Raw genomic sequence first — 11,876 nt, 5'->3', positions numbered from 1 at the left:
AGACATCTGTTACTGTGGTTTTTATTCCTGAACTGTTTGTGAAATCCCACAGTACTGGACAGAAAGCAATGTACACTCATGCTGTGGGTCCCCTGTTAGCAGCCTAATGTTCCTCCACGCCCACCTTTGTAAGCTGTTTAATTAGATGTGCAATTATAATAAACAGGAGGACTATTTACCGGTACACTCCCTGAAGTCAGTAAAATCACAGTAGCTTTACGTAATTGTAGCAAAGCAGACTTCAGTCCACCTTTCTCCTATGCAGTTTTGACCGATGAGAAAGGATTTATCGGGGTTCTCAAGCAACTTCTGTTTTCTTCAATGGATAGAAGTTGCATACGTCTCACATAAGCACAGCGAGATAATTTCTCTTCTTATTTTTTTCCTAGCTGAAGACTGAACCATCCCTCCTCTCTGATTTGACATTGCGCTGCCCTTAACCTGCTCTGCTCTGCATCCTTTTTGTCATGCAGACTGCAGTTTTCTTTTGGTGTTTTTGAATGCATGGCACATTTGTACAAAAAAAGTGCCTTCTGCTCTCCGAGAGAAGCCTGTGCAGAAAAGAGGAGCTTCCTGAGCGTGCCAGAAATTATAGCTTTAATGTGTGAAGCGTTCAAAATTCAGCACACTGCAAGGATCTGCTCAGTAGCTGGAATGTTTGTGCCGTTCAGTCAAGTCAGCTGGCAACAGAAACACAGCAAAATGAATGGTAAGGTCACTGACTGCGTAACTTTTCTCAAATACTTTTCTGCAGCTGGCAAATATAACCATACATGGATAGGACATGGTCAAGACGCACTGTCTGTTCACTGCCGGGACTCTTGCTCAAGACTCGGGTACCACAACAACGGCCAGAACAGACTTTCACTTCAGTAATTATTAAAATCGTTGCTCTTTTCAAACAGTGTGATCTTGCTCTTTCAATCGCATTCTTGGCTCCAACATCTGCATGGGTTAAATTACTTTTTAAGGGTTGAAATTCTGTTGCTTTGCAGACAGAGTCCAGGAGTAGAATACTGTTTAATAGAAGAGACTTTTCTTAATGCCGGTTGGCAGTGGGTTTAGTCAATTAATAGGTGTTTGATTCTACTGCAGGTGGAGGCAATGGAAGTAGCCTCTAGGGTATGACAAAGAGGCATTTTAAATAAACCTCTTGGCATGTTAATCATCTTAAATCAAGTACCGGGGTTATCCTATAGCATTAGGATGTGACTGGTAAAATGCCATCATGCATTTGTAAACCCTGAGCAACCCCACGATAGAGATACAACACCGTACATTGAAAATCTTTGTTTAGAAGGACAAAGGGAGTAATCTTTATCTACCTGTAAGCCATGAGATCAGGAGATGGTACTAAAGATTTTGCTCTAATGCCTCTATTTCAGAAAGAAGCACAACTTCTTGACCAAGGATGCCCAAAGCACACACATCTCTCATTGCCATTTTCTAGGGCTGGAGGCAGCTAAAATATGTTTCATCTATTCAGACTCTCCACAAATCATGGTTTAATTCCATCTTCTGCACCGATTAATTAATGGTATGTTCCTATTCTCTGTGAGAGACCAGGCGTGGCAGCTGAACTCCATACGTGGCATGCTGAGGCTACACATAGCAGCAAAATGATGCCTTTTGTCTTCTTCTCAATGTTTTTCCTGATGTTGCCCAACATTTTGTTGGCTCTTTTGGCTGCAGACGCACACTGGGCTGATGATCTCAGACAACTGTCAACAGTGACTTCAGGATCTCTTTCCTGGGCTGTGACAGCCAGTTCCAGGATCAGCATTGAGGAGCTTTGATTTGGATTATTTTCCTCTACGTGCATTACCTTATGTTTATCCTGAAACACAGAAGCTCCTATGCCAATGTTGTGCCTTTCATTCAGTTTTGTGAGATTCTGCGGGACTACTTTGCTATCGGCGTGGCATTTTACTGCCCTGAGGAGGTCACGAGCATCCGCAGATCTGGAGACTTCGTGCACGCTCCCTTCTGTGGGTCGTGAATGAAGATGTTGAATAAAACCAGTCTCAGCACCCACCCACTGCTGCCTCCTCTCCACCCTGAAAGCCCTTCCATTTGCTTCCCACCCCTTAACCTCCTCGTAGTCCAAAAATAAACTTTTCCTCCAAATTCTTTGCTTAGTTTCTTTAATGATAAAAAAAGAAGTCCAAGGACTGTGAGGAAGAAACTATTGAAATGCGCTGCTCACCTTTATAGTCCTTGTAGCTTTCTAATACAAAAGACTTCCCAAAATTTACAGCTGTGGTTCTGCTTGTAGAAAAGGTGATCCAGAAAATACACAACTGCCATGAATCAACCTCACAGTCATTTTCGAAACGTACTGTATTATCTCTGGTAGGTTGGCTTTTGACACCGTCCCTTTGTTTTCATCCTGGAAAACCCCCAGATGTACCTGCCAGGGAGGAGAGTAGTGTCAAAAGAGTTTGCATCAGTCAGAGCCAAGTAAAATATTAATCGTTGTGGGACCTGATGCCTAAGTGACTAGGCAGTAGCGAGGAAAGAAAGTGGGATAGCAGCACTGTTGAGTTTTACAGCTACAACAGACAAGGGTAGTTTAGATTTTCCTTACTTAACAAGAACAAAAAAGACAGCACAGAACTTCTGTAAATTTATCAAAGGATTTTAAATAGCCCTGAGCTATTTTAAGAGGGTGCAATACAGCGACCCTTCTGCTGTGAAACTGCGAGAAAAAAAGAACTGCAACGTGGCTAGAACTTCCACAACATCTGCCATACGCCGAATGAGAAGGGCAGGCCCTCCTGCCACAGAAGCACCGCTGCAGATGCTCTCACCCATCCAGCAAATTATTGGTTTCACCGATCGACGTTTCTTATCAGGACCACACGTACGGTCCAGGTCGGCTCTGTTGCAATCTGTTCGTCCGGCAGAAGCTACACAGGCGCAGCTGCCCGCTGCAGGAAGTGGCTCTGTGGGCAGCAGGATCCACGTCTCTCGCACAGACCTCGCGCAGAAGACGCGGCTCCGGCAGAGGAGCGGTATTTTTGGCGAGATGGGGAAGAAGTGGCTGTGAACCATCCAAAGGGACAGTCAAAAATCCAGCGGTGCTTGTTGTCAGCATACCTCTAGAGTACCAGGATTTTGGCCAAGTCCCAGCCCCGCTGATCTGTTTACCTAATATCCCCCTGCACTTCCACTGAAGTATGAGCTTATTTCCTGTACTAAACTACCGTGCATCTTGCGGTTAGTTATTAACTAGCTGTTGTGTTTGAAAAAGGGCTTTATTTCAGCGGAAAGCGATCCTCGCTCAGTTCGGGGGAGCTTAGCAATCTGCCGGTGAGACATCCTTTCGCAACGCAAAGCTGTTTGTGCGAAATAAATGAGCGTGTAGTACTTATTATATTGTTCGTGTTTACATTTTCATCAGACTAAGTGAGGTAAGATTGTTTTCCAGCAACAGAATTAAGCATGATTTTGCCAAATGCATTTTGTTGTGGGGGCATTCCCAACCATCTGCCCCTTCTTTAGGAGCTGCAGCCTCTTTCACTTTCTCTTTGAGTGCAATTGCACAGCCTGGAGATGAGAAGTTTCCTTGGGAATCTTGCTGATAGGTTCAGCTTCCAGTGCAAACTCTTACAGTATCAATTAATGTGGAGAAATTAATTATTTGTCATTTCTGGTATTCTCTCGGTTTTGCTTGTTTTATTTTAGGAGAAGTTCCCAGATAAGATCAGTGAACGCCGTGTGCTGAAGTGTGAGGGTGGAATGAGCGAGCGGAAGATAGAGTCTCGCGTCACTTGATTTCTATATGCATAAATCTGACTAAAGCAAATATCAGGGGAAAGGAAATAGTCAGTGTTTACTTATTTCAATTACTCATGCTTTCATATTTCTTTTAATCCTCTCCAGGCCCATTCTGTTAGCTCTAAGGATATCCAGAGCTATTTGTTCAGGACTAGGTACTTGCATAGCCTTTAAATTCCAATTTTTTGCCTTTTAATTCCATTTTTTTTTCCATTAAGATTTCAAGCTCAGGTAGGTCGCAGTGTTCAGTGGGCACTCATGCAAGTCTGAAATGCCATCTACGTTTTTCTCTCGGCGTTTAGACCCAGATCAGCCCAAGCATCTCGCATCTCCGCAGGGGGAAATATCTTTCCGCAAGGCGCAGGTTGGCATCCGAACCTTGCAGCAGCTGCTGCCGCCGAGACCAGGAACCTTCTCTCTGCCAGACACGTACCACTTGCGCTTTTTTTCACTGTATTCCTCGGTAATTTTTTTCTGTGCAAGGGTTGACCAATCTGTGGTATTTCTCTCCTGCGTCAGCACCCCCATGAGAAAATTCAGCGTTGGGGAACCGAAGCTAGGAGCTTACGCTTGGAACCATCTGACTCCTCATCTTTAGGGCTGGACAGTAATGACTGATGAGAAGGGGATATTCAGGAGGGAGAAACATAACTTTTCTGACCAGCCTTGTTACTTCAGAAAGGATCTTGCCAAGTTGTTACCACTGTCTTCCCCACTTTACCCAATTAAGAGAGTGAAACAAATTGTTCTGTGAACAATGAACTAATGAAACTCAGTTTTGCTAGATTTGTATGCTATGCTCCTTCCTCTCACTCTTCAATACTCTCATTTTCCCTGTGACCTTTCTGTTCCTTTGATACTTTAATTTCCCCAGTAAATCCCCCAAATTGCCATCCAGTTCTCCCAACCACCTGCCACGTCTCCCAACTATGGGATGGGGAAGAGGCGGCAAGTAATAGCTGAGCTCACTGCATTGTCATTCCTCTAACGTCAACGCTGATTCCTGATATACATCAGCCCATTTTTACAAAACCTGGGGGAACGTCATATATCTGCTAAAATTCATTTTCCTATCTCCGGCCTTGTTTTCCCGCTCCTGCGTCCTACTAATGCTAAACACGACTCGATACTGGCGGATACCGCGGCAAAAGTGCAGATCTAATATTCACAGAGTTCAGCTAATTTTATAAAGGAAAGAAACAGCTAAAAGAAAAGGCAGTAATTACAGGCTGACAAATAGAGCTGATATATGCCCTAGTGAAAAGAAATGTTAATGAAGTCTCCTAGCCAGGCAGCGGGGCTTTGGGGTCCTGTGAGTGAACGCAGGGCTTGTACATACCCTCCTCTACCCTTGGGGAGTTAAAATTCAGATTAGAGATTAATCCCTTACGCAATTTTGATCTGGTGTCAGGCCAGGTGCGCCCACCTGAAATGCAAGACCAGCACCTATAGAGCTTGATAAGGCTGTTTTAGATGGCTTTAAAGGTCCTTACCCACTTTAAAGGTCAGATACTATTTACGTGCTTCGGTTTGCTCTCGCTTGTAGTCCCTCTGATCTACCGGAGGGAAAATAAGCAAACCTCGGGATGAACTGATACACAACTGAAGAGGATTTGGGGCGTATTTCTGGTTACCGAGAACCAGCTGAGGGGGATCGGCCGCTGCCCGCCAACACACGTCTCTCCCCGCACCCGGCGGCACGCTCTCCCGGGGGAGCCCGAGGGTGCGAAGGCCGGCCCGGGGGCTGGCGGCGGGTCGGGGCGGCGCGGGGTGGGTGTCAGCGGCCCCGCGGCGGGTCGGGGCCGGTTTCGCGTGCGCTCGGCGGGTGCGCTCGGCCCGGCCGCCTCCGCAGGCGGCCGCTGAACCCAGGCGCTGCCCGCCCCGGCCTCACCGAGGCGCCAGGGCCCGGGCGCGGCCTACCCCCGGGGCCGCGCCTCGCTCGGCGCCGCCGCCACCACCACCACAGCGCCGGCGGCGACCCCCGCCCCGCCGCGGGCCGGGCCGGGCCGGGCCGGGCGGCGGAGGCGGAGCCGCGTCCGGGGCGGGGCGGCGGCGCGGCCAGTCGCTGCCTCAGCGGCGGAGTGGGCGGTGCGGCGCGGTGCGGAGCGGCGCGGCGCGGGGTGATGGAGCCGCGGGCCCTCGCCGCCCGCGCCCCGGCACGCAGCGCCCGCTGAGGCCCGCCCGCCGCCGCAGCGCGGCCGCCCCTCGCCTCCCGCCGCCACCCCCCCATCCCCGGGAAATGGCCACGGAGCCCCCGCGGCCGGCGCCGCCCGCGGCGGGGCGCCCCGAGGGCGGGCGCGGGCGCTGCGCGGGCGGCGGGCGCGGCGAGGCGGAGGAGGCCGCGGCCCAGCCGGCGCTCGGCGCCTCCCCGGGCCCCGCGACGGTGGCGGCGGGGGGCCGGCGGCGGGGGCTGAACGGCTGCGTGCCGCTGTCGCACCAGGTGGCCGGGCACATGTACGGCAAGGATAAAGGCGGTGAGCGGCGGCGGGGCGCGGGGAGGGGGGCGGCGGGCCGGGCCCGTGAGGGGGTTCCCCCCCACCCCCGTCCTCCCGTTTATCTCCGTTCTTCCAAACCCGGTTGCGGCGGGGCGGGTCTCGCTTCAATTCTCCTCACGTCCCGCTGGCGGCGGCCGGCAGCCCTGCTGTTGGCGGCGGAGGGGGGGGTCGATCGGTGACAGGCGTGAGGCGCTGACCGGCGGCGGGAAGGGGGACACGCGCGGCGCCTCAGGAGCGGCGGGCAGGGCTTGCCGCCTCGGTGGCCGAGCTCCCGCCGCCGGGCTCTGCCCGCCTCCCGGGCTGAGCTGCCGGCACCTGTTCGGCCCCGGGAGCCGGCCTCGACGCCGGGGTGTCGGTGGTCACCTGGGTACTGAGGGGTCGGTCTCCCTGGCCGGGGTCTGCTCCTCCCGTCGAGGGCTGGAGGGGTGGCAGAGCAGGTTGTGGACGGAGCCACTGCCGAATGTCTGTCTTCTGGTGGTGGTGATAAATGGTAGCGGCCCGGGAGGACGGGGTAGTTAACAGGCACCTTTAAGCCAAAGGGCCTCTGCAGTTCAGCTTCATTTTAACAGGCACCTTTTAAAAAAGTGGGAATTTAGATAACGGCGTGCCGGTACTCTCAGAACATATGTTGAAACTATGCTTTATCTAAAGGGAACCCGCAAGCCTATGGCCACCAGAAACTTCAGCAAAATAGTAGTAAGCGATTTACCAACCTGGAGTAATTTCTTAGTTGCTTGTTTATTTGATGGTAAGAATAAGTCTGAACCAACAGCTACTAAGCGGTCTAAAACTACAAGTATCATAAGGATACAGCATTTCTGAAGCGTGCCTCCGCTAGCTTTAAATTTCTATTTTAATTCCAGATTGAGGAGTGAGGTGCTGGCCCTTCTGATGAAGGTGCCTTTTAATATAAGCAGTGGTCAGTGCCAGGGCAAGCAGCCACGTTAACGTTGCCAAATGGCATTTTTCAGTCTTCCAGGACATCACATTTGGTATAACTCCTGCCTCTGAGCCAAAACGTAAGGTATACATCCATTCAACTCTCAGTGTGCCCTTTGAGAGTACCTGCTATCATATTGCCTTCGAACCCTGTCGGTAGGAACTGCCTCTGCCGATTAGGCCAAGGGCTGAACTTCAGAACCCCTTCAACCGTCAGTGAGTGGAATTACAGCACTAATGAGACTGTGAGTTTGTCTTATCTATAGCCTGCGTCCGTGGCATGTCTTGCTGCTGATAATCTCCATAGCAAAGTAATTCTTGTCCCTTGCCCCTGCTGCAACCGGTGCAATAACATGTCGAGGGAGGTGCGTTGGATCCTTGGACGTGCACGTCTTCCTCGTTGTTCGTATATCATAATATGGGGTGGGATCAGGAAAAAAATGCTCGCTTCAGGGAGAGCCTCACCTTTGGCACGTCAATTTTATTGCAGCTGGATCAAGACAACACGGGTGATACACCGTCTGTATTGTGGGTGCAGCTCAAATGGATTAGGTTAAGCTAGCTCTGCTACATCTAATGAGCAAGACCAAGATTTTCCTGCAGAGGTACCACCACGGTTGATGATCTCATCTTAGAAACTGAGTTTTACATTTAAGTGAAGACCAAAGCTGCTCTGGCGCTCGCAGCTCTCTCTTTTTTGTAACTGAATCTTTTCGGTTTATTTCTTTACAGATGATGTATGTAGGAGTGCAGGCAGTCGAGATGCTAAAGATGTAGGGTCATGTATAATTCTGCAGTGCTGCTCCCCGTGGTGTCTTTGTTGTGCAGCTAGTGGCCAGATGTTTGGATATATGTAGATTTGCTAGTAGCACTGGTAAGGAATATCACAGGCAATCTGTATGCCAGAACCTGTGAGAACTTTAAGCGTGTGTGAGGAGACCGGTGCGTCTTCTAGTTTCTCCGTTGCCTTTTCTGCCTTTTCCTAGGGTAGTCGCCCTTCCTGCTGTTTTCCATTCTGCCCTTTTCTGCCCCATTGAACCTTTAGCATTTTAAAAGCCTAAAACTATAAAACCAGTATGCCTTTTTGTCAGGATACCTCTATTGCTATGCATACAACATGGCAAACGTACCTTGAAGGTTGTACCTGGCTGGTGTTAGTATCTGAGGTGTTTACTGTTTGAAGCTCAGAGCCTTCGTTGTTCTGCCCAGCTTCCTCCTGCATGTCACTGCTGTCCTCCGTGCTCGACTTCCCTTCTGTCCCCACATACAAACACGCAGAGGACTTAAAGGTATCCAAAGTATTTTTTAGCTATTTTATTTTTTTTGGTTGAAGCGCACCTTAAAATTTCTTTGCCGTAGTGTTCCCTCCCTCCTGAATAACCTTTCCATTTTCCCTTTGCTCCCTGTGACTGTTACTGCTTTGCAAAGAAAGGGCTCTAGCCGTCTCCCTGCCTGCACACATAGACCCTCGGCTTCTGGGCATTACGATTGACCTTTTGTTGAATGCTGTGGTCAGTAGCGCTTCCCCTGGAACACAGTAAATCATGTGTAGTAAGGAAGGTAGCCACCTTGGGCTGTGGCTTAGTTCCGTAGGCAGGTGGAGAGAGATGGGAGCTGATGGGATACGCCACCTTATAGAGCCTCCCGCACCTGGCTGTGGTCTGGTGCCTGTACCTGCAAAGTGCTGGAGGTCCCCAAGCTGTTCGTGGGATTCTGCAGCTGAAGGAGCCATTCTCTTTTGGTGTGACTTGCTCGGTCATGCGAACCACAAAACTTCTAACTCTGGCTGCTGTTTTCCTGACGCAAAGGTCAAGGTGGCACATACACGCTGGTCAGTCCTTATTAGATACCCTCAGAGGGCAGAGGATCTTTTCTAAAGTAAATGTTTGGCTTTTTTGTGCAGAACAGGTTTTGTCTATAGTTCAGTGAAGCATGTGGACTAGATGTGATTTTATTTTTTTGTTTAGAAGAGTGTGTACATCTGTATTGGTTACTTTCGCAGTAGATTTGAGTTTCAGAATGCTAGCAAGCTTTGCATGCAGAGCGATAGAGAAATGTTTGTGAGATATTTCAGAATTTAAATTTTGGTATAGTTCTGCTGCTGCTTCAGAAATGTTAAATTGCTTATTCATATATTAAAGCAATACTACTCCCTATCTGTGCTGAAAAACCCCAGGAACCCTAGAACAAAACCATGACCAACATCCGTATGTTAGTATGATCTGCAGGTGATGGTATCTCTGGTTGTTGTTGTAGATCAGAGGGAAGGTTATGGAGTTTTTATCTTCGTGGTGAATGTTGAAACATGAGTCTTCGGTTTCCAGGCCTGCCTCAGTCGCAGTTGCAGAGTACATGCTCTAGTCTGTCAAGAAATCCAGAGGATAAGGGAACATTAGACAACATCAGGTTATATTAAACTCTTCAAGTAATATGTATCAATGCAATAGTGTATGCGTTCTACTTCCAGGAATATTTGCCTGGTCTTTCTACCTCGTAGATTGTCTACTTGTCTTATCATTAAAGCCCACATACAGATTTTGAGGTGTATGTGTTATGAAACCTTATTTAATGTTGTGTTTGTTAGCAGTTCACATTCAAAACACGTGCCATTCAAATACTTTGTGCACTTCGCAAAGTGGTTTCCAGCACATGTAAAAGGGTACGGGGGGGGTGGGGGGAGAAGAAGCTATTGTGTCGAAGATGTTGTGGTAGTCTGCGCATTGTTGTGTGGCAGTATTTTTCTAGTTCTGGAAAGTATACAAACTTTCAGCAAGCAACATGACTTGAGAGCTGTTTTATGCCAATTTTTAAAACCACTTTCTGTTCATTGGCACAGCCAACTAATGAAACAACTTTTCTAAGTCTGATGGTTGTTTTAAAGTAAATATCTTAGGCTCTAAACTCTTGTTTAGTTTCCAAGACTGCACAACAGAGCCCATTCAGAGATAATGCTTTCTAAAAGGTGAAAACACAATTGCTGTTACAACTGTAAACTCTTTTTGGGACACAAAACTCCTGTCTCGTTCTACCGTGTTTCCTCAAGTGGTAAGCTGAAGATGGAACCTATTTTGGATAAAGTTGACATTTTTGCTTCCCTTCTAAGCAAAATAAATTACTATCTGAAAAGCTATGAATAAATCCTAGGAGAAAATTTCTTTTGCAGAAGTGGCTTTTTCTTTTTCCTTTGCAACTGATGATCGTGAAATTTAGAATGCGTTTCACAGGGGTGCAGTTACTTTTCTCCGTTCTTGCCCGTATCCATCTCTTGAGTACCCTCGGATATTCAGTTGCATTTCTTATGCAGCTACTCAGCAATATTGCTGACTAGAGAGTCATTAAGGCTGTTTTGGGAGGATATTTTGGGTTTTTTTGGTGCAGGCATGATGAAGGTGGTTGCCTGACTGAGGTGAAATTCTGTGTTGTAATTATGGGTGATACAAATAGTAGCGTTTGATTAGCATGGAGCGCTATAGCACTGCTACTTCTATAGTATAGAAGTGCTCTTTCTATGCCACTAGTATAGAAATACATTCACAGGACATATATTTCTATTTTAGCTAGTGAGAAATGCATTAAACTTGGTACTAACTCCTTTAGCTTCTTGGCATTGTTGGAAAAACAACTTACCAGTTATTTGAAAGGGAGTGTCTATGTAATCTTCCATAGTTGAATGAATGTTTTTTTTGGGGTGGAACTTTTAATGTCAAATCCCAGTACTGTGTCCGTCTTGAGCAGAATTAGATCCGGTAAATCATCTTACGGCTAGAAAAAGAGGAATGCAAGCAAACCTCTGCTAAGGGTTTTGTGTAGGAGCTGCCAATTTCAACTCTACTGTGCATGTACTGAGAGCAGTACAACTTTGCAAATAGGCTGTCCCTGATGGTGTATTTGCTATTTCTGGGGCGGGGTGGGGGGAAGAAAAAAAGCTGTATCTCTTAAAACTAAGCCCTGAAGGAAATGCTTCTCTTCTAGGTATACTGCAGCATCCAGATGGGACTGTCCTGAAGCAGTTGCAGCCACCACCTCGCGGTCCCAGGGAGCAGGAGTTCTACAACAAGGTGAGGGTCCTGCAGCGTGGAGGGAGCTGGCTCGCTACGGGTGAAATGATGGGTGTGCTTCCTGTAGAAGTACATCCTTATTGTTGCGGTTGGGAAAGTGCCACCTAAATACCTGAACGGTAGGTCACCAACAGCCCTGTCACGGTATCTGTGTGCTGTCTAGAACTTTCTCCTCTTTCAGTGTCTGTCCCCATGCCGGACCTACTTCACTCACAGGATTTAAGCTTGCTTATTTGCTCATGGGACAGCGGGGTTTTCACAGCATCTAAGATTTTATTGAAAAGCCTTGTATTATCTCTGCCTATGATTAAAGGGTGATATGTTTGATCCCATCTTTCTCATGTTGCTGAGTGTCTCAGAAATTGGTTGCAACTAAATTTGGCATGTCTTACCCTTCCGTCTAGTCTGGTTTACTGCTAGTATTGCTCTGTTCACTGTATTAAAACTGTTCACTGTATTAAAACTCAGCTCCTTTAAAAAGTCAATAAAAGGTGAAACTCCCCAGTTGTTTTAACTTTAGTTTGTTGTATTTTTCCTATTGCTCATCTTCAGTTTGCTTTATCAGTAACTTTAATAACACAAACCAGGAAAGCTGTTGCTTGTT

The 11,876-nt window shown here is 47.9% G+C and overlaps 1 protein-coding gene and 1 long non-coding RNA gene across 5 annotated transcripts in view; one reads left to right on the top strand and one right to left on the bottom strand.

The window, feature by feature from the left end:
- Positions 1-376: 376 nt before the first annotated feature.
- LOC142084055 (uncharacterized) lies at positions 377-7,429 on the bottom strand. The gene is made up of 4 exons (XR_012674230.1): positions 7,341-7,429; positions 6,639-6,848; positions 2,207-2,410; positions 377-1,986 (listed from the first exon to the last, which is right to left on the bottom strand). It is a non-coding gene; the product is annotated as an uncharacterized LOC142084055 (long non-coding RNA).
- IPMK (inositol polyphosphate multikinase) overlaps positions 6,005-11,876 on the top strand; it is a 43,851-nt gene continuing 37,979 nt past the window's right edge. Inside the window, exons 1-3 of one of the 4 annotated variants that reach the window (XM_075154098.1) lie at positions 7,370-7,459; positions 7,705-7,819; positions 11,187-11,272. In XM_075154098.1, coding sequence (XP_075010199.1) covers positions 7,791-7,819; positions 11,187-11,272 — 115 coding nt within the window. In that variant the 5' untranslated portion in view covers positions 7,370-7,459; positions 7,705-7,790. Of the gene's footprint in view, positions 6,255-7,369; positions 7,460-7,642; positions 7,820-11,186; positions 11,273-11,876 lie in introns of those variants that run through there. The other 3 variants (XM_075154096.1, XM_075154100.1, XM_075154099.1) reach the window with 3 other exon arrangements.

Source organism: Calonectris borealis, chromosome 7 (genome assembly GCF_964195595.1).
Source record: "Calonectris borealis chromosome 7, bCalBor7.hap1.2, whole genome shotgun sequence".
Classification (NCBI taxonomy): Eukaryota; Metazoa; Chordata; class Aves; order Procellariiformes; family Procellariidae; genus Calonectris; species Calonectris borealis.
Note: the sequence above shows the minus strand (reverse complement) of the source record. Positions and strands in the feature narration are given on the sequence as shown.